This window comes from Cebus imitator, unplaced genomic scaffold, assembly GCF_001604975.1.
Source record: "Cebus imitator isolate Cc_AM_T3 unplaced genomic scaffold, Cebus_imitator-1.0 Scaffold12, whole genome shotgun sequence".
Lineage (NCBI taxonomy): Eukaryota > Metazoa > Chordata > Mammalia > Primates > Cebidae > Cebus > Cebus imitator.
In genome coordinates this window covers 7,999,211-8,022,413 of record NW_016107327.1, presented here as the reverse complement: position 1 = coordinate 8,022,413, position 23,203 = coordinate 7,999,211, and the positions used below count along the sequence as shown (strand labels likewise).

The window sequence follows — 23,203 nt, the reverse complement described above, 5'->3', positions numbered from 1 at the left end:
GAGTCAAATAATGAGAAAATAAGCAGACACATTCTGACCATGGGACGTTCTCTGACTCTGTGACCGGTTCATGATGGAACATTAAGACTTAAAACCATCTGTGGGACATTCTGGACTCTTCAAATGTCAGTGTCAGGAAGGAGATAACACGTTGGGGGACTGCTGTAGAATAACGGGGACAAAAGAGACGGACAACTCACTGCCATGTGTAATCCTTGATTAAATCCTGAAATGGAAAAATAATAAAATGGGCATTATTGAGAGAATCAGGGAAATTTGAACATGGACAATATATTAAATACAATTTTGTATATATGCTAAAATTTCTTATGCATGAAAATGCTGAATTTATGTAGAAGAAATATCCATGTTTCTTGGAAGATAACATGCTGAAGTATTTAGGAGGAAGGTATTATGATGTCTGTAACTTCCTTTCAAAGAATCAAAAGTGTGTGTGTGTGTGTGTGTGTGTGTGCACGTGTGTGTAGAACAAAAAAATAGGACACAGTGTTAACAGTTGGTGAATCTACGTGAAAAGACTGAGTATTCATTGCACTGTTCTTTGAGCTTTCCTGTAGGTTTACAAATTATGCAAAATAAAAAGTTGGGAGAAGTAAATTATGAAATGCCACTTTGTGGGATAGTATGTTTATTAAATTATAAAGCTATTGACAGCAATTGTGAATGGCAGTTCGTTCTTGATTTGGCTCTCTTTAAGTCTGTTATTGGTGTATAGGAATGCTTGTGATTTTTGCACATTGATTTTGTGTCCTGAGACTTTGCTGAAGTTGCTTATCAGTTTCAGGAGATTTTGGGCTGAGACGATGGGGTCTTCTAGATATACGTCATGTCGTCTGCAAATAGAGACAATTTGACTTCCTCTTTTCCTATTTGAATGCCCTTTATTTCTTTTTCTTGCCTGATTGCTCTGGCTAGAACTTCCAGTACTATATTGAATAGGAGTGGTGAGAGAGGGATTCCATTTGACCCAGCAATCCCATTACTGGGTATATATCCAAAGGATTATAAATTGTTCTACTATAAGGACACATGCACATGAATGTTCATTGCAGCACAGTTTACAATAGCAAAGACCTGGAACCAACCCAAATGCCCATTGATGATAGACTGGACAGGGAAAATGTGGCACATGTACACCGTGGAATACTATTGCGGCCTTAAAAACGGATGAGTTCATGTCCTTTGTAGGGACATGGATGAACCTGGAAACCATCATTCTCAGCAAACTGACACAAGAGCAGAAAATCAAACACCACAGGTTCTCACTCATAGGCGGGTGTTGAACAATGAGAACACATGGACACAGGGAGGGGAGTGCTAAACACTGGGGTCTGTTGGGGGGAAATAGGGGAGGGACAATGGGGATGGGGAGTTGGGGAGAGATAACATGGGGAGAAATGCCAGATATAGGTGAAGGGGAGGAAGGCAGCAAATCACACTGCCACGTGTGTACCTATGCAACAATCTTGCATGTTCTTCACATGTACCCCAAAACCTAAAATGCAATAAAAAATAAAGCTATTGACAGATTAATCTCACTTTTATTGTAAACTTAGAGTTTTCTGGCACATGGAGTACTATTTAGTTGAGTGGGAAGCTTATTTTGGATGTGACTTTAAGTGTACTTGCGTAGTATTTTACACTTTCACAATCCCATCTGTTAGTTTCATTTCAATTCAACAACATGTATTAAGCCCCTATTCTGAGGATACAGGAGTGATTAAGACACAAAGATGGCACAGCCTAGTGGGAATGACAGATGAAAATAAGCATGTACCACAGGGCATGACAGGTGCTCTTTTAGAAGGAGAATATCAAATTCGAATGAAGTAGATATTATTATTCTTCATTTTCTCAAGAAATATCTTTTGTGAACATTTTATGAGCCAATAAATGAAATCTCAGAGTAATTAATACTTGGAGTCACATAGCCAGTGGGTTACAGGGCAGAGATTCCCTCCCAGGGGATCTGACTCTACTACAACTTAGCTTAGACACTAGGGTAGGACCACGTCAGGGCTCAGCTCCATCTCTGTGTTTGCCAACTGGTACCTGCCTGTTGAACTCAATAGTAGCTACACAGCTTTACTATCCATCCATCCACCCATCCATCATCCACCCATCCACCCACCCACTCATTTATTCATTTATGGCATGTATTGAACACCGATTACATGCAGTCAATCCAGGAAGGCCCTGAAATGAATAGAGGACAGGCTGTACCAAGCTGTAGTTTCAGAGGCTTCAGAGCATGCAGCACTGCGGCGAGAAACAAGGATCAGAGGAAGCCCTCTTGTCTTCCGTACTCACCTTGAAGTCTTTTGAAGTTGAAGTGCCTCACACTCCCCCTTTTTATGATCATTATCTGCTTAATGAAAACATTATTTAAAAGACTATTTTGTTTTTCTACCTACACAATCACCCAATACACTTCAAGCTATCTTTCGCTTATTACAAAAGCATGTGGAGAGATTACAACTCAGTCCCTCTCCATCGTTTCCCACCTTATCTCTGACCCCCAAATATTATTTCTTTGAAAACGCACAAACTTTGCTTTTCTACCTACCGTGGCTCCATAGCTTTCTAGTCTTGCAGAGGGTCCTCATTTATATCAGTAAATCTCTAGCATCACTCATGTGTGCTTTGAAGTATTTTCAGTGGCCAAAGAGTACTGAGAGTAAAAAAGGAATGTAACAGGAGTGATTCAACAAGCATGTAATTTAAAATTCCCAAGCAGTAGAGAATAAATCCCTACCTGTTGGCTTAACATGCGCGAACCGGGCTGTGAACATACTTAGGAGGCCACTCACTCTGCCTCACTGTGACATTTTGAATCTGCAAGTGTCAGAGCAGATTTGCCGCAGAGCTGGAGACCTTGGCAAGATTCCAGGGCATGTTACACAGCAGGGGTGGTGATAAATAACACAGATAGTCTCTTGGTGCAATGGGATCCGAACCAAAGAGATGCACCCTACCGCTATTCAGAGCACATAAACATACGTGGGGGAACCTCAGAAATAATTCCTAAAACAAAAATGGGAGGGAAACATTTAAAAGTGGCATGTTCCAACTAATTAGTGCTGGAAGATGAGTTGGTGCCATCAGTGGACTTATTAAATTAGGCCTGGGTGGCAGGATCCTCTAAGGCAGAGGGGCACGTCGGTTGTTGCTAGAGTTGGGATTTTTAAGTATCATAATGCTTCAAAGGGATCACACATTACCTAGAAACAAGATGACACTAAACCACTAAACCAAGAGAGGCTCCCTTCTGAGCCACTGAAGCTACTTTGTTCATATGGCTTTGTAGTAGCAGATTTAGAAAACCAGTGCTCTCAATGAACACTTGAGATACACCACAACATAGCTCCCCACCCCCAGGCTCTCTAGAATAGAATGTTAGCATATTGGGAAATAATAATGTTTGGAACTTCTCTGACGATTTCTTTCCCCCACGATGAAACAGGTCAAATATTCAGTACCTATTAGGTCCTGTGACATTCCAAATGCTCAGTGAGTGGAATACATTTAGGCTCAGTGCTTTTATACCTGCAAGGTGTGGGCTTGTTACTTAATCTCTCTAAGCCAAACGTTCCTCATCTTTAAAGTGAGGTTAATAAAACTGTACTGCTTATTGTGAGGTCTAAATGAGAGAATGTTTGTCAAGTGCTTAACACGGCACATGGAAAGACAGTATTCATGAAATCATGACCTATTCGATCAATAGTTTTTTTAGAGGGCTGTGTATGCCAGGATTGTGGGAGTTTGGTGGAAGGGATTAAGAATGCTTTGAACAATTACTGTATTCAAAAATGTCTCATTTGTAGTCCACCAAACTCACATAATAAACAGTGGTCTTATTTTGATGTGGTCTGAGAGAGATGTGCAAAGAGTTTTTAGCAAATTATATTTGCTCTGATTTTCCAAACAGGAATTTTTGGATTTCCTATGAATTCCTTCACTACATCATGGGATGTGTCTTTCAGAAATTGTTACACCTACGTTTACAATATTGCTTTATGGTTTTCAGAGTACCTTATAATTCCTAATTAGCTTTTCTTTATGAGGCTGAATCCATTTTTCCACATGTTGGTAGATAACTTGGGGGTGTTAATCTGACACCAAATAAGCACATTTTTCAAGATCAAAGAGCAAATGTTTGATAGGGACAGAACTGGCTGAGCTTAGGGTTTCCAGTAATCAGTGTGAACAATTCTTCCTTCCTCAGAGATAAGCAAAGGAGCTTCTTTGAGCAAAGGGTAAATCTCTGTGACTGAGAGGAGCGGTGGTTCTCAAAGTATGAATGAGAACCTGTGAGAGTCCCTAAGACATTTTGGGAGGCCAACAAGGCCAGGGGTCCTCCTTCCTCCATTACAGATCTATGTGAGGGCAGATCTGCTTCAAATACTTCAGCCAAACCACATACCACATCAGAGTGAATGGAGAAGCAGGTGTGGGGATCCAGCTTGCTCCTATTAAGCCCAACACTTAATGAGCTTCACAAAAATGTAAAGCAATGCGACTGCTCTCACTAAAAATTGCATGTTTTAGAAAATATAGTAATTTAATAAAAATATGTATTTATGCTAACATGTAAAGGGTTTATTATTTTAAATGAATTAATAGTATCTATCTTAAAGTTATTTTAACTTTTATTTTTAATATGGTGCATAGCAATAGATAGAACTCACACAAACAAAGGCTTTTTTGGGTCTTCAATAATTTTTTTTTTTTTTTTTTTTGTATATGAATGTATATTAACACACTAAACTTTCTGATTGGGAAGCCTGTGTTTTACCTTCCAAAAATTGTGAAGTTTATTATTTTTTTTCTTTTTGAGGCAGAGTCTCGCACTGTCACCCAGTTTGAAGTGTAGTGGAGCAGTCGTGGCCTCGGCTCACTGCAACCTCCACCTCCCAGGTTCAAGCAATTCTCCTGCCTCAGCTTCTCAAGTAGCTGGGACTACAGGCACACGTGACTGTGCCCAGCTAATTTTTGTATATTTAGTAGAGACGGGGTTTCACCATGTTGGTCAGGCTGGTCTCAGTCTCCCGACCTTGTGATCTGCCCACCTCGGCCTCCCATGGTGCTGGGATTACAGGTGTGAGCCACTGTGCCCAGCCAATAATTTTTAAAAGTATAAAGGGGTCCTGAGATCAAAAAATTTGAGCCCCATTCTCCTAGACATTTGGGCTTCTATTTAGGGGTTTGGAGTGTTTCCATTAGCTGACAGTTCTCAGACTTAAAGACAAAAATGAAAAACTTACTATACTACTGTTTGTGAAAAACATTATGATGAAACTCCCTTTTTTTTTTTTTTTTCTGGGAAAGAAAAAGATCCCACGGGGTCTGAGTACTCCCTTCTCCCCAACTAGAGGAGCCTGTAGTTCAAAGGGCACTATTGGGCTAGAGGGAACTACTCCGCAGACAGTCACCATGAAATCTGTTACCTGGGAGTCAGAGAGCCTGGAGGTGGATGGGGATAATCCTCGCTCATTAACACGTGAACATAGATTTGCTTAACACTGTGTTCATTGTCATACCAGGCTCTTTGGGAAATAGAACCTCAGGGTTCAAAATTCAAGCCAGATTAAGTTTTGGGGAAAGAATGGGAATAAACTGCAAACGCTCCTGGGGTCCACACCGGAGGCACCATGGAGCTGAAGAGTGGGAGGCGAAGAAAGCCGGACCGAACCCCCACGTCATCTCTTCCATACTTTTACGTCATCCTGGCATGGACAAAAGAGTGCTGAGGGTGAACGAGAAAGCCGATGAGGAAGAAAAATCAGGAAAAGATGAGACCAGAGGAGATCCACAGGGAAGGAGTGCTGCCGCTCCACCTGACAGCTGCTGAGTTTCAGTTTTGCCAGCTGTGATCTCTCCAAAACCTGGAACCAGGGGTTAGGACACTGCTGGGAAACACTATGGACTGTACTCTTGGTTCTTGGCCCTGGGAAGGTTTAGCACATGATGGCTATTGCTTGCCATCAGACTTTTCTGAATGCATCGACCTGAAGATGCACTGTCGACTGGTTGAAATGGAATGGCATATTGGTTAAGGTGTGACAAAGATGATGATCAATGCGTATATTTGGTGGAGAAAGAAAGATGATAATTTTTGTTTTGAATTTGATCAGCTTGAGAGGCTGCAGCTGGGTAGAGATGTCCAATAGACAGAAATCAATATCTTTCCCAGCACTTTGGGAGGCTGAAGTAGGTGGATCATGAGGTCAGGAGTTCGAGACCAGCCTGGCCAATATGGTGAAACACTGTCTCTACTAAAAATACAAAAATTAGCTGGGTGTGGTGGCGTGCACCTGTAATCCCAGCTACTCAGGAGGCTGAGAGAGGAGAATTGCTTGAACCCAGGAGGCAGAGGCTGCAGTGAGCTGAGATTGTGCCACTGCACTCCAGCCTGGGAGACAGAATGAGACTGTCTCAAAAAAATAAATAAATAAAATAAATCAGTATCCAGATCTTGGGCAAAGGGTTGTGTGGGATGTGTTGTCTTGGGAATCAGCATCATATAGAAATGGTAGAAGCTGTGAATCAACGAAATGATTTTAATAACTGCATCTCTTTTATTAGCTCTTCCATGTGGCCTATATTTTAATCAAATTTGCAAATTCTCCTCGCCCTGATCTGTGGGTCTTGGAAAGATCTGTAGACTTTGGAAGCACCTACTCACCATGGCAATATTTTGCTCGTAAGTAATCTTGCCTACCATATTATGAGTGGCTTTAATTACTTGGAACAGTACAAGACTATTGAATTAACTTGAAAATTAATCTCGGCCGGGCAAGGTGGCTCACACCTATAATCCCAGCACTTTGGGAGGCAAAGGCTGGTAGATTACCTGAGGTCAGGAGTTTGAGACCAGCCCATGGCAAAACCCTGTCTCTCTATTAAAAATACAAAAATTAGCCAGGCATAGTGGGCCTATTGTCCCAGCTACTTGGGAGGCTGAGGCCGGAGTATTGCTTGAACCCAGGAAGTGGAGGTTGCAGTAAGCCAAGATTGTGCCACTGCACTGCAGCCTGGGTGACACAGTGAGACTCCGTCTCAGAAAGAAAAAAGCAAAGAAAAAAAATTAATTTCTCAGTATGACTAGTTAGGGACCAGGCACTTTTAACCTCTAAATTACTCTCAGAACATTGGCTGGGCGTAGTGGCCCACGCCTGTAATCCCAGCACTTTGAGAATCCAAGGCAGGCAGATCACTTGAGGTCAGGAGTTCAAGACCAGCCTGGCCAACATGGTGAAACCTCGTCTCTACTAAAAATACAAAAATAAGCAGGGTGTGATGGTGTGCACCTGTGATACCAGCTACTTAGGAGGCGCAAGTGGGAGAATCGCTTGAACCCTGTAGGCGGAGGTTGCAATGAGCTGAGATTGTGCCACTGCACTCCAGCCTGGGTGACAGAGTGAGTTACTGTCTCAGAAAAAAAAAAAAAAAAAGAATATCCCCATTTCTCAAGCATGTGTTCAATAATTCCAAGGATACCACATGCAGAACTGAAGTAGAAACTCCTTTTATGATAACAGTTCTTGGTGCTATTTGGGAGTACTTATAACTGGACCATAGCTCCAATCTTTTTCCTTTTATGCAGAATTAGAAACTAAGTTCTATCCTTATAGATTCTGTGCTGTGATTTACTTACTTTGACTCTGTTATCTTCTTTAATGAAGAATGTCAGGGTTTCTGAACCCTATGATGAATGGAGGCGGACAAGAATTTTGCTAACATAGGCATTGGGTTTTCCACTAGGTTTCCTTAGAAGATAAACTTGCCTAAGTGGGAGCGCGGAGTTAGCGCTGCACCTCCAAGCATTGCCACTGAAAGTCCAATTGGCCTGAAATGGCTTGGTATTTTCTTTCATGAATTAAAAACTCCATTCTCAGCTTTTCTCTAAAAGTTTTAAATGCCTTGCTGTTCTTTCTTTCTTTGTGTATTTCTTAAGGAAACATAAGGCTTCTTAAGAGATTTGTAACAAAATGATAACATTTTATTTTATAATATTAACATATTTTCCTTCTAGACTCTAAAGTAGACTGTTTAGAAGAATTTGGGCGGGAGGCAAATATGGCTGTCACCCGAGATGACGATGTACTTTGTGTAACTGAATACTCCCGTATTGTACCTTTGGAAAATGGTGAGGTAAGTAGATTTGGAAGACTGGGAGAGACTCAGAAATGAACATGTGGCTATCCAATTTTTTCATAAATGTGAAATTTGCACTTTCACGGACATCTAACATAGATCAAGATATCAAAATGGAAACAGGGCTTGGGACCGAACAGTAAAGGAATCACATTGAAGGCTCCCAGAATGAACTGGGTTGGAAATTCTGCGGGGGGATTTCAGTTATCCCCAGAAAGTCAGAATTCTTGATTCAAGGTGCACAGGTCTTGAACTGTCCTCTCTGGTGATGTATTTAGAAAGTGGGCTGCTGGTAACAGAAATGATGACCCTTACCTCTTCACCCATGATACCATGATCCCTAGTAAGAGTGAGGAGAGGAGGGGCAGGTGGCAGCAGGTAGGTTTTCTCTATATGTTCTTTTCCCTCATCTGACGACCAGATGTAGGGGATCCAGAAGAGGACTCTGAGGTCCTACAGAATGGCTGCACCTCTAGATAGAAAGAGCCTGCTTCCCTGAATGACTGTGTGGAGCCGATCCTACCTGATCCTTGATCCCTTTTGGTACAATGGACAGAATCTGTTGGAGAGAAAAAATTGCTGTCCCTATGGGGTTGCATTCGGCCCTTGTAAAGTCAGCTTGGCTATTGTTAGGGGGAGACAGGCAAACAAAGGTTAAACAATCAGAGAAGATTTCCATGGAAATTGTGAGGCCATAATGAATATGAGCTAAGTTTCAAATAAATGTCCATCAAAGGTGTCAGCCTCCCTCTCTTTAAGTAGAGGGATCATACTTGAGCATCTGTATACAGTATCTTCTGGCAAATCATGAGTGGTTCATATTTCCAGTGGTTGAACTTGGACTTCATCACTTCGAGCCTTAAAACAAAATGGAGGGTTTATATAGATTTTTTTTTTTTTAGCCCCACTAGTGTCAAACTTTAGAGATTTCCTTTTTTCAACCTCATGTATATTTTTGAATTACTTTAGCTTTGTTTATTTGATGCAGCTTAACCAAGTTGTGTCCTTATATTTACAGATTTTAACAGTATGTTTTCAACATTTTATAGTATTACAGTCCCACAACTACACTGATAGAACAAAGGCTTTGAAAATGAAATGACAACATCTCCCAAGAGCCCAGCTTTCAAAGATATATTGCCGGAACTCGGAACCAGGAAGTGGGAGGAAAGATGGGACTAGCAATGATGTTTTTAGACGTAAACCAGACCCAAAACCCCCTACTAACATTGAGTGGCTCAAAGAAACCAAGTGCTTTGGGGGGGAATTATTTTTGTTTACTTGCTGCTAAATTTTGATAAAAGGAACTTTTTCCCCCTTTTATATGTGTGTGGTCATTTTAGGTTGTGGTGTCCCTGATAAACGGTCGTCCAGGTGCCAAAAATTTTACCTTCTCTCACACCCTGAGGGAGTTTACCAAGGCAACAAATATCCGCTTGCGTTTTCTTCGGACCAACACCCTTCTTGGACACCTCATCTCCAAAGCACAGAGAGATCCAACTGTCACTCGGCGGGTGAGTAGTCAGAGCATTTGTTTTGTGACTTTATGTATTCATGTTTTTGGCTTATCAAATTAATTGCCTTGATCTCTTTTAAGTAACGTTTATAGTCAGTAATGATGTAGGTGTGGGGGTTGTTCTTGTCTGAAATACTAGATACAATTAAAAGTTTATGTCTAATGGCTTATAAAAATGCCTGTGTGAAGAAAAATCATTATATCCAAAGACAATGAAAAACAAATGATTATAGTCAGCCTGGTATTAGTCTGGATGGGAAAATTAATACTACAGCCAACAATCCCCAAATGTCAGTGGCTTAACAACATTTCTTGCTCCTATTACAGTTCAACATGGGTTAGCAGGTGGGATTGGCTCCACACAGTCATTCAGGGAAACAGGTTCTTTCTATCTAGAGGTGCAGCCATTCTGTAGGACCTCAGAGTTCTGCTCTGGATCCCCTAATTCTTGGTCATCAGATGAGGGAAGAGAGAGTACAGAGAAAAATCCACCTGCTTCTCATCAGAAGTTACTTCCATGGGCAAGAGCTGGTCATATTATAACCTCACTTAGATGCAAGCGGTGGGTGATGTCATCTAGCTGAAATGGGGGACACATAGGTACCAGTGAGCACTAGTACCCTCTACTTTGTTGGAAGTCCACCATGAACATCTCACACTCTCGGGTGTCAGGGCAGTACACTGGTCTCCTCGGCACATACGTTGAGCTCACTCTTCTTCCACCCTCTGATCCGCCAGTGCCTTCCATTGGCCAAACCAAACAAGAAGCCAAAGAGAAAGACAGGCCATTGGTTGTAGCCATAACGTTCAGCTGCAGGGCACAGGACAGGGTGGAGAAGGTGGAGAGCAGACCTGGAAGGGTGGATGGAAGATGCCTAGTGCACCTTATAGAGCTTGGCATTTTATACAGGTAACATCAGAGAGCTGGGAAAGGAAGGGAGGGAAAAACGTAAGCGTTGCCATAGTTCTGGGCGTTTTTCACAAAGGCAGGCACCTTGGGTGTAGGTGGCCCATCTTTTGTATTATCTGCTCTCCTCAGCTCCCTCTGAGCTTCTGTGTAGTGGGGACTGTGTTGAATCTGAGGATGGATGTTTACAAGGGAGAGCTAGACTTTCTCATAAACTATAGCTGGGCTGTATTTCCATTATTCCATATGCCCTGGAGCACTGCCACAATATATCTTACCAATTTTTTTTTCTTGAATTGTCCTTTTGGGGGTTGCAAGATTTACAGTCATATATATCTATGTAGATTACTTTTCACTTAGATGAATACAGGCCTCTCCATTAAGTAATTTTTTTCTTTTTTTTTTTTAGACAGAGTCTCACTCTGTCACCCAGGCTGGAGTACAGTGGTATGATCTTGGCTCACTGCAACCTCCACCTCCCTGGTTCAAGCAATTCCCCTGCCTCAGCCTCCCAAATAGCTGAGATTACAAGCACATGCCCCATGCCTAGCTAATTTTTTTGTATTTTTAGTAGAGATGGGGTTTCACCATGTTGGCCAGACTGGTCTCGAACTCCTGATCTCAGGCAATCCATCTGCCTCAGCCTCCCAAAGTGCTGGGATTATAGAAGCAATTTTTTTTATGGAGTGCACCACGTACATAATCTTAACACCCCAAGTTTAGGTTGTTTCTTTCATGGAGGAATATGATACCAGCTACCTTAGGACACAGATCCTATGTGCTGCTGGGTGAAGGCTGACTGGGGGCTTCTTTTGCTGCTGCTGCCCTTAACACACGTGGAGAGGAACTTCTACAGTGGCCAGCAGGAAAGCCCCTGAATGTTAATTTGTCACAAAAAGCCATGGTAATACTGACTTTATCTGCATTAACAAGGGGAGCTGTTAATGGCTTTAGACTAAGTTAGATTTCCAGGAAGTATTGACACTTTCACAGGTTTTAATTAGGGAACCAAGCCAGAACCCGAACATTAAATCATAGGGCTCCTTAAGGTGACCACACTCAGCGACAACAACAACAATAAAGATACAAAAACCCTCTTGTCCTCGTGAATTCAAAGACTTCTTGCTACAGACATTCTTCTCACTAGCAGCGTGGCCTCAATGAGAAAGGTTGTTCTAGAGGCCTCACATTCCTCGCAAATCCTGGGCAGTCTCCTGCCAAGTCTGAGAAGAAAGGGAGCTGGCAGGGGGAGCTGCCTATTGTTACTGCGGAGGCCTCCAATGTATGGGAGAGGGGCTTGTCAATGAGAGAGTCTATCCATATTTGTGGCCGGGTTTAGGGGCCGATCCTCAGCTGGATCTGAGCTGGCTGTGTCTGGCATTTCTGGAGCTTGAAACTTTGACTCTAGCCTTTTTGACCCTGTGCTAGGAAGGTTTCCACAAATACTGGTGGCCTCTCTAGTCTCAGAGATGTATTGGATCCATCTCTGTAAATATTTTCTCTCCTCCTGGAACCTGGGGTAGTATTTTGCACATAGCAGGTGCAACATTTTTGGTATAAAAATTGAGTTTTGATAAATATTTTCAACGTATAAAATTCATGTGTATAGAACATAATGTAAAAATTATTTTAATTTACATAAGAAGTAAACTTGGAAGTTCTTAATCCCTTTTTTATAGGCTATAAAGTATGATTCTTTTCTAAGGCAATTTCCCTTCATGAACTTCAAGCATTTGATTTTCTTAAATCCACAAATTCAGCAGTATGTTATCAAATTTGATTGAGGAATGCATTTGTTTTATAAGACATGTGACATCCCAATGTAGGGCTCAAGAATCCAGAATTTTAAAAGGGAAGCAGAGTCAACAGATGTGGGTTAAAGACTAGTAAGAGAAAGTTGTCACTGTTCAGTGAAACTCGCGTGTTCTGTGTTCTGTTGTGCAGTATTATTACAGCATAAAGGACATCAGCATTGGTGGGCGGTGTGTTTGCAATGGCCACGCTGAAGTGTGCAATGCAAACAATCCTGAAAAACTGTAAGTACACTGTGCAGATTATTTTCAGCCTTACTATGAATAAGTCTAATTATTTCAGTGGATGTTTGCATACCATTAAATGTTCCTAGGTTCCTGCCCTCAATAGGAATGATTCAGGATCAATGAATAGGTGGTGGGGGTGTGCCTCCTCTCCACCAGCTCTCCACTGTCTTCCACAAAACCCCTGTGAGCCCTGGCAGACATGGCTACTCAATTACAGCACTCTGGGTAATCTGTGTCCCAGTCACCAAATCACCCGCAAGACGTACCTCAGGCAACCAATTGATTAGAGCTAGCAAGAGAAATAAAACTTGTCCTTCTTGGTTTAATGGGATCAGGATACACATTTCAAACCCCTGTTTTTTTAATTTTGGTAAAATACACATCAAACTGACTATTGTAACCACTTTAAAGTGACAGTTCAGTGGTGGTAACTACATTCACATTGTTGTCCAACCAATCTCCAGAAGTCTTCATTTTGCAAAACTGAAATTCTATACCCATTAAACACCTCCTTGTTTCCTCCTACCACCAGCCCCTGGCAACCATCATGAGAACCCTAGTTACCTCATATAAGTGGAATCATACAGTATTTGTCCTTTTGCAATAAATACTGGCTTATTAAATTTGTCATCACTTATTTAATTTAGCATAATGTCCTCAAGGCTCATCCATATTGAGCATGTTTCAGAATTTTCTTCCTGTTCAGGGCTGAACAGTATTTCCTTGTATATATGTATACGCTACATTCTGTTTATCCATTCATCCATGGATACACACATGGGGTGCTTCCACCTTTTGACTATTGTGAGTAATGCTGCTGTGAACATGAATGCACCCTTTTTGTTTTTAATTCGAGTATATTTTGCCTACAATAAGATGGATGAGTCTTAGAGGTTAAGTGTTCAGCAATACATTTGTGTTACCACTGTAGGAGGGATACTTTGAAGGGCTGGAAATTATCAGATGCCAGATATGGTAATCATTTTATCTCCATGTTTAAATCAAAGTCTCCAATATTTTATGAGCAGCATTTACCGGAGATGTTTTTCACTTTTAGTCAGATTCAGGCTAGCTTTGTGTTCAGGCAGAATTGCTAGCTCTCAAGGTCTGTGACGTGCTTTGTGGGCCCTTCTCCTTGACCACCCATAACAACGTTAGGTTGTTGTCCCACCTTCAAGGATCCACCAGTGCTGTTGAGAGAGAGCATACACACCAACTGATTAACCATTAGTGGAAAATGACTTGTCTATTAATGGCTAATCTATTTCCACCCTGTAACTTCCTGTCTCCCTAAGACACTAGAAATCAGGTCAAATAAGTTCAGAGTGGGAGAGGGGAGAGAAAAGGTCCAGCTAATGTCCCTGAGCCTGGAACAAAATAGTGCCCTGTGGGAAAGGAGTACATGCCGTCACAGAGGGCATGAGCTTCCTGCTTAGAAAGGCTATTGAACCCTGGACACCCTGGCAGAGCTGGAGGAGTTCTACACTGGGTGGTTAATTCTCCCAATACATGTGTGGAGGTCTCCTCAAGCCTTAGTGAAAGGCTCAGTTTGGCAGCAATCTACTTCAACGTGACTGCCTGCCTTTCTTTGTCTGCTAGTTTGCTTCAGCTGACCTTGAACAAATGCTGATGAAATCCACATCTGTGATGAGGTAGAAATCCTGTAATAATTTAATGGGATTCAGAAACTTAATGGGTGGAGCCAAGCCCAGACAATCAGAAAAGATACTTGCTAATGAGGCAGAACCCAAGAAGAGGGCTTCAACCAAGCACGTATACCACGTTGATCTTGCTGCATGGATAAGTTGAAAGACTGCATATTTAATTTTGAGCTTCCTAGCAGCCAATTCAAAAAAGGGAAACCTGCTTGGTTTCATATTTCACTATGATCATAAGCTAAAAAGTAATAAGTTACTTAGAAGAAACAGGATTGTTGACATTAGTACCAAATAAGAATTTTTCCTAGGCGTGGGGTGGAGTGGTCATCACAAGGGGAATTCTCTAATTAATGACATCTTTATATAACATCTTACAGCAGATATATTATTAACCATTAGCCTGGGCCGCAAGAGAGGAAAAGCAGTGATTTGGCAGGGTCAATGGGACTCAAATGAGTATCCAGGCCTTTTCTTGCTATGCTCAATTTTAATCCTCTTATGTGTGTAGTTGGACTACATGTTCTTGAAGCAGTCTTCCCTAAATAATATTGTAGTCCAGCTAATGCCAAATGTTTAATGGGCAATGTGCTGAAATTGCCTCTCCAACAGGACCCCATTTGGATGCCAGGTGTTCTGTGCTGCCAGGTGGATCCACGCACGTGAGCTTTAGCAGGCAGCCGAGCATGGAGAGTGATGACACCTCTTGGGAATACAACTGAATATATGCCACACCACCTTCTCTTAGAGAAGAGGTGATGGAATCCCTACAGGCACAGCCAAGAGCCTTCTTAGACAAGGTTTCTTTTAAATAGTCTCAGGTCTTTATTTGACTGAAACTGAACACTGCACGTTTTTCATATTAAAAAAAAAAAAAAAAGCTCTTTGCTCAATGCAGCACAAACGGTGGCATGCAGGGACACCCCTGCCCACCCCCCCCCAAAATAAAACAACCAAAACCCAAAGCCTCCTTCATATTCACAATATTCACAAAGCACCAGCTATGGAGTCAAGCATCTTGGTTTAGATTTAGTCTCTTTGCCTACAGTCGCGACTTTTGTTAAGTGAGTTTATCTCTGAGCACCAGTATGGTCATCCACAAAGCGGGGCAAGGTCCACCTATCACAGTGAGACAGAAAAGAGGCTCCAAAACTGAGAGCTGCCCTCACAGTAGATGTTGTAAGCACTGGACAAGGACTCCAGAATCCTGGTGCTACCAGCCCACTTCACCTGAGCCACAGCATCCTAGGCTCGGGAGTGCCAGGACTCTGGGGAGCCCCGGACATGGAGCCTGCACCCAGCCCTTCCCCAACCAATTAGCAACTACGTGCTCTCAGTGCTGGTGGCCTCCTCAGTCCCCTCTGAGTCTCCCTGCTTCCCCTCCTTGCCCCCCGTCCCTCCTCGCCCCAGTAACTGGCAGAAGCACCCAGGTGAATTCTGGGTCTGGGAGCTCCAGACTCTGAGGCCTGGGGACTGGAGAACAATGCCAGGCCCTCCTCCAACGGGGAGGCGGGTGCTTCCCCACGCACCCAGCTTCCTGGACCAACCCAGCCGGGAATTAGAAGCCTACCATGCGCCAGGACGCACGCCCCTAGGAAAACAACCACGCCGCAGCTCGGAGGCCTGCCACGGGCAACCGGAACTTTTGGGCAGGTTCTTTTCTGGCGCACCTTACCTCAGGCCCTGGGCCTCGCCTGGCTCATGCTCCACGTGCTTCAGGCCATCTTCCCACCCCTTCATGCCCCCCGGCCCCCTCCTGGCTCCCACTCTTCCAGATCCAGCAGCTCTTTCCACTCGCTCAGACCTCCAGCCTGCTTGGTGCTCTCCAGCATGCCCAGCTGCAGCAGGATTCCCTCCTCCAACCCCTCCACTCCTCCTCCTCCTCCCCAGACCCGTCCCTCACTGCCACCAGGCCCTGCCTGGCTACACTCCAGCTCCCCCCCAGCAGTTGCCAAAAAGATAGTTCTGAGGCTTCAGGGGGCTCATCCATCGAATCTTCTTTGGGGTGGTGGCGCGCCCTTAGGTGAGAGGCAAGGCCGACCGAGAGGAACGACTCCTGCCCCTCCTGGACAACTGTGCAGGACAGAATCACCCTGGGGTTGGACAATGGTTTTGAATGGTTTTCAAGCATGGAAGGAGGGAGCTCAAAGCTTGGAGTTCCAATCCAAAGCCAAGGCTGAAACAATTTCATTTTAATTGGAATGTGAAGGCAGATGTACACCCCTTTGAACTGAGATTTTTAACCCTTTGCCTTCCTGAGTGGTCTCAGCTTTTGGCCCCGTGATGGAGCTGGTGCAGCCTCTGGAAGCAGAGCCTTCTGGGATCTTATTAGCAGCTGGCTCTTGAATTGGGTAAATCTCTGTGCATGACCACAGGTTGAGTGTAAGAAACTTGAGCAGATCTTGTTCGCAGGACTCCAGATCTTTGTGCAGGTGTGATACTTAACACATCTCAGTAAACTCAGCACTTGAGTGCTCATGTGCTCATTTATGGTAACAGTGGGGTAGAGAAGACAGAGCTGGGGCCCCAGAGTCAGGCTCAAGTCAGAAGTCTGGCTCTCCATTTATCACTGCCTGACCTTTGGCAGGTATCTTAATAACCTCTGAATCTTAGTCTCACCATCTGTAAAATGGAGACAATAAGCAGGATATGGGAGGCTTGAAATAATACTTGCAAAGTGTTGTGTTCTCCTAATTCCTCAATGAACGGCGCCAGGGATGACCGTGATGACTTGTGTGTCAGTTTTGCACATATAGATCAACTGATCCTCATCAAAACTTTTCAATAACTAAGATGCACTTCGCCCACATGCCCAGGTTTCGGTGTGAATGCCAGCATCACACCTGTGGGGAGACGTGTGATCGCTGCTGCTCGGGGTACAATCAGAGGCGCTGGCGGCCCGCTGCATGGGAGCAGAGCCACGAGTGTGAAGGTGGGTGTGGGGCTGGGGCGGGGCCACATGTGGCCTTCTCCCCCTCTCCCTGGGGGCGGAGGCTGTTTTCCCCACGCTAGTGAAGAGGCTGGGGTCATGTCAGTCTTAGGAGCTCAGGTCTGTCTATTGTAAGAAAAACTCACAGACTGGAAGGAAAAGTGCCCTCCTCTGAATTCAGATGTGCATATGAGAAGAAAAAGAATAGTCATGATGACGACCAGGCATGATGGGCTCAGTGCTTTAATATGTTGGCCTCTCTTTTTAGCAGTCATAAATATGATGTAGCCACTGTCAAATTTTAACCCCTTCTCCATTTCATAGGATGTGATACTGGGGAGGAATCAACTGTTTTGAGGACCAAAGTACAGAGCAGATGGCAAGATTGAGTCTAAAGAGGAGCTGGGAGTACTGAAGGAGCATGGAGTGCTGGGGAGTGTAATGTGGTAGGATTGAGGAGGTTGGAGGGGACAGAGAAGGAAGAAAAAAAGATGGGAGACTCCTTTTAACAGTGTGACATAAAGTAAGAAAAGAGCTATTTTTTTTTAGGCCTGATGTGGTGGCTGCCAGCACTTTGGGAGGAGAAGGTGGGAGGATTGCTTGAGGCCAGGAGTTAGAGACCAGCCTGGTCAACATAGTGAGGCTCTGTCTACAAACAGTGCAAAATTTAGCCAGAGGTGGTGGTGCACGCCTTTCCTCTAGCTACTTGGGAGGCGGAGGTGGGAGGATGGCTTGAGCCCAAGAGTTCGAGGTTACGGTGAGCTCTGATCCTGCCTGGGTGAAAGAATAAATTCCTGTCTGAAAAAAAAAAAAAGACAACTTATTTTTTATTTTATTTTATTTTTTGAGAAAGAGTTTTTGCTCTTGTTGCCCAGGCTGGTCAACAGGTTTCTCCATGTTGGTCAAGCTAGTCTCAAACTCCTGACCTCATGATCGGCTTGCCTCTGCCTCCCAAAGTGCTGGGATTACAGGCTTGAGCCACCGCGCCCGGCCTATTACATACCTTTTTAAATAAGAAAGTGTTTTTGTTTTTGAGACAGTCTCACTCTTGTCATCTAGGCTGGAGTGCAGTGGCACAATCTTGGCGCACTGCAACCTCCCCCTGCCGGGTTCAAGCAGTTTTCCTGCCTCAGCCTCCCCAGTAGCTGGGATTATGGGCACCTGCCACCATGCCCAGCCAATTTTGTTTGTATTTTTAGTAGAGATGGGGTTTCACCATGTTGGCCAGGCTGGTGTTGAACTCCTGGCCTCTTGTGATTTGCCTGTCTTGGCCTCCCAAAGTGCGGGGATTATAGGACTTTATACTTTTTGACAAATTATTTTTTGTCACTGTTAAGAGATAGGACTGATGATCTCTTATGGCCAGTAAACTTACGTAAAAGATGTTTTCAGTGGTCTTCCACGGGAGGTTTCAGAGACGATAAAGTTCTGGGAAGGTCTTGCAGCCACCTCAGGGAAATGCTCTGGCACATTTCTGAGTCCCAGATGTTACTCAGATGGCCGTCTCACTTTATAGTCACAGCTGATTGGTTCCTTCTCAATGACTTCCCTGTTCCTCACCCCAGCTGAGGGGACCAGAGAGAGAAAGATATCATAAAAATAATCAGGGGTTGTTTCTTCTGCTGCTTTCAAACACCGATTTAGGATATTTTTGATTGGATAACTGTTATTATGTGAATTCCAGTATTGGAATTCAAAAAAAAAAAAAAGCTAGTCAACAGCTACTTGACTAGTTTTCCAGAGTAATGGAACTCTTTGTAAATAACATGCTTTACTCCAACTCATGTGAAAAAAATTTATATCTCCTTTAATACGTTTTTATCCTTTTAAAATGTATCAAATGGTTAAAAGTTACAAAAATAGTACATGGAAGTCAGACCTATCAGAATCCATTTATTAGATGTTTTCTAAATTCCATTTGAAATATGTGATTCAAAATAAACAGACTTAAGAAGTGACTGATGTAGTAAATATAAATGCCTTGAATTTTAAAAATCTTGGCACCATAGAGAAAGTGAAGATAAAAAAGCATTTAGCCTGTTTTACAAGTTATAGGGTAATTTGTGTAATATCTAATTAAATCTTCCTTCACCTGGGAAATTGATTAAACCATACAAATTACTAACAAGACTTAGAAATTTTGATCTAATTGGAATATAATGAATAGATGGTCTGCCTAAGAAAGAATAAGAATTTTACTCATGTTAAATCTTTTTCATCTTGACATTGATGAAAATCCCAAATGAGTTTTAAATTATACTTTGTAATTTTGGAAATATCATACACTATTTGGTATATGTAGATAACCTGGAAATTAAAAAAATATATATAAAGTAAAATCACCAAGAATTGAACTACCCCAACAGAGTACCTTAGTCTGTTCAGCTGCTGTAACATGTGGGTAGCTTATAAACAATAGCTCAAAGTTCTGCAGGGTGGTAAATCCGGGATCACAGCACCAGCAAATTCAGTGTCTGGTAAGGGCCTTCTTTCTGGTTCATAGATGCCACTTTCTTGCTGTGTCCTTACATGGTGGAAGGGGCAAGGCAGCTCTCTGGGCCTCTTTTATAAGGGCATTTATCACCTCCCAGAGGGCCACCTCCTGATAACTGGTGATTAGGTTTCAACTATGAATTTGGGTGGGTCACAAGCATTCAGACCATAGCAGAGAGCTACTATTAATATTTTGTTAGATATTTAGTATATTTGCACATACTTTAAATACTCAATTATATCATCTACATAATTTTATATCCTAATTTTTTTACTTGATGTTTTTAGATATTTCCCCATATTTTCCTAATCATTAAAAATGCTTCGGCATCATTTTTGATGGTACAGAGTTTTGTTTCAATCTGACAAGTGTTTGTTGAGTACCCACTGTGTGCTTAGAACTGTGCTCTGTTACAAACAAAACACAGCCCAGGCTGTCATAGAACTTAGAGTCAAGCAAATGTAGTGTTGCTTGCTTAGCCATTCCCCTACAATTAAACATTAAGCTTATTCCCAGTTGATTACCATAGAGTGTTGAAATGAAAGATTGAGAGTATTGGCTGAGCATAGGTTCTGCAGTCAAACAAAGGTCAGAATTTTGCCTCTCCTACTTGTGAGCTATGTAACAATCGGCATATTCCTTAACCTCTCTAAGCCTCAGCTTTGCAACCTGGGCTATAGAGATAACGGTACCTACTTTAGAGAGTTATTGTGCAGGTGAAATGAGATAATTCATGTCAAACACTTTTCACAGTGCGTTAAGAGCTCAATTACTATTGTTAGTAGTAGTAACAGTGGTAGTAATAATACTCTTTGTGCATTAAGTTTAACTGGCATTTTGATGTATATTTTTTTGACTGAAATTTTATTTTATTGAATTTTTTATGTGTAAAACATGCTGGTGAAATAAAGACACAGTAAAACAAAGATTATACAAAAAATTTGAATTAATGCTCTTTAAATACATTAGTTGTTAAGGGAAAAATTAGAGCTACATATTGGTCTTTCACAGTAATAAATAATGTTAGTGTTTAATTGCAATTAAATAAGAAAAATGCCAATTAAAATAAATATATTGCTGGGCACGGTGGCTCATGCCTGCAATTACACTTTGGGTGGCCAAGGCAGGAGGATCGCTTGAGCCCAGGAGTTTGAGATCAGCCTGGACAACACAGTGAGACCTTGTCTTTATAAATAATTAAACATTGACTGATCATGGTGGCATGTGTCTGTAGTCCCAGCTACTTGGGAGACTGAGATGGGAGGATTACTAGAGCTCAGGCAGTTGAGACTGCAGTCAGCCATGACCACACCACTACACTCCATCTGGGTGACAGTGAGACCCTGTTGCAAAAGTAAATAAAATAAAATAAAATAAAATAAATATATCATTCAAGTCGTTGACCTAAAGGAAGAAGCTGTGACACAAAATACAATTTTAAAAAGTTTACTTAACTGCTGGGCTTGGTAGCTCACACTTGTAATTCCAGTACTTTGGGAGGCCTAGGTGGGCGGGTCACTTGAGGTTAGGAGTTTGAGACCGGTCTGGCTAAGATGGCAAAACCTCATCCTACTAAAAATACAAAAGTTAATCAGGCATAGTGGCTGGTGCCTATAGTCCCAGCTACTCAGGAGGCTGAGGTGGGTTGAACCCAGGAGGCAGAAGTGGCAGTGAGCCAAGATCATGCCACTACACTGCAGCCTGGGTGACAGCAAGTCTGTCACACACACACACACACAAAAGTTTACTTGAACCAAAATGAGGATAGCTGTGCCCAGGGCACGCTTCCGAGTTGCCTTGGGCAGTGCTCCTGCATTTCAATGTATCTTCCTTTGTTATGATTATATACCTTTTTTTTGGTGGGCGGACGTGGGAGGTGGGGGGTGGAAATGGAGTCTCCCTCTGTCGCCCAGACTGAAGGGCAGTGGCATGATCTTGGCTTACTTCAACCTCTGCCTCACGTTTTCAAGGATTCTCCTGCCTCAGCCTCCCAAGTTTTTTTTTTTTTTTTTTTTTTTGTGTTTTTTTTTTTTTTTTTTTTTTTTGAAACAGAGTCTTGCTCTGTCACCCAGGCTGGAGTGCAGTGGCATGATCTGGGCTCACTGCAACCTCTGCCTCCTGGGTTCAAGTGATTCTTCTGCCTCAGCCTCCCAAATAGCTGGAACTACAGGTGTTCACCACAATGCCTGGCTAATTTTTGAATTTTTAGTAGAGATGGGTTTCCCCCATATTGGCCAGGCTGGTCTCAAACTCCTGACCTCTTGATCTCCCCCTGCCCCAGCCTTGGCCTCCCAAAGTGCTGGAATTACAGGTGTTAGTCACTGTGCCCGGCCCCGAGTAGTTTTTTTTTAAAGAGAAACCTCTCTCATTGAATATCAAATGAAAGGAGCTCTAAATTGTATCTTAGTATAGCCTGCTGTCTGTGTAAAAGTGCCTAAAATTTTTTCACTAAGAGTGTCCTGGGTGTTCCAGAATAGACTTTTTCGTAGCTCAATTAGCAGTATTACTATTTACTAAGCACCTGATAGTAATGATGATAATATTGACTAGTATGCTTTTTTTCAGCATGCAACTGCCACGGCCATACTAGCGACTGTTACTATGATCCAGATGTTGAGCAGCAGCGGGCAAGCTTGAATACCCAGGGCATCTATGCTGGTGGAGGGGTCTGCATTAACTGTCAGGTGAGGCACTATTTAAACCAATGTGGATGTGTTGTCATGAGGAGTGAGTATTTGGTAAGCTCTGCTCCTGAAGAGATGTCAAGAAAGGGACAGGCAATTGAAAGTGTTTTCTGAGACCATTTCTCCACTTTTATTCATACAAGGCCTTGTTAGCAGGATATAATTTAGGGATTGTAGGGAAAATGGACTGAGGTATGTCTACCCACACCTCTTTGATCAGTTTCTCCATTTAGATCTTTGCCTAAATGGAGTGGAGGATTCCTGGCTGTTATCCCTGGCTGCTATCCATCTTGTGATAGAAAAGCTCTAAGATAGGAGGGCAAGTAGCTATCAATGTTAGTGCTGACCCGACATCCTGTTTTCAGACAGATTCTGAGTTGAGACTCAGTGAGGAAATGTATCATGATCAATTAATGATGTCTTTCATAGACATCAAATATGAAACATTAATTTTTCATCCCTTCTGTAGGACAATTGGTTTCACTGGAATTTAGTTAAGGGAGTGTATGGCAGAGGAGGGTATGTCTTCATTGAGATATTCATTAAGAGTCCTGTCAAATGTCTATGAATATGGCCTACATTGTCATTCTTTCTTATGTTCTTTTAGATGTTTTGTTAATGTTACCACTGAAGAGGCATTCTTCACATGAGATGCCGATTAACATGAAACCAGGGCTACATACACATAGAGAGAGCCACCATTCTTCACTTGTCTCCCCTCCATACTTTTATATCATCTGTTATTGCAGATAATTAAAATATAAGTAAAATATAAGTCATAGGTTTGTTACAAATCACAAG

The 23,203-nt window shown here is 42.6% G+C and overlaps 1 protein-coding gene across 3 annotated transcripts in view; it reads left to right on the top strand.

The window, feature by feature from the left end:
- The window catches only part of LAMA3 (laminin subunit alpha 3), a 265,798-nt gene that overhangs the window by 47,982 nt on the left and 194,613 nt on the right, over window positions 1–23,203 (top strand). For all 3 annotated transcript variants that reach the window (XM_017498569.2, XM_037727996.1, XM_037727997.1), the window contains exons 3-8: window positions 6,607–6,724; window positions 8,057–8,175; window positions 9,522–9,692; window positions 12,546–12,637; window positions 17,112–17,227; window positions 22,284–22,402. In XM_017498569.2, coding sequence (XP_017354058.2) covers window positions 6,607–6,724; window positions 8,057–8,175; window positions 9,522–9,692; window positions 12,546–12,637; window positions 17,112–17,227; window positions 22,284–22,402 — 735 coding nt within the window. The remainder of the gene's footprint in view (window positions 1–6,606; window positions 6,725–8,056; window positions 8,176–9,521; window positions 9,693–12,545; window positions 12,638–17,111; window positions 17,228–22,283; window positions 22,403–23,203) is intronic.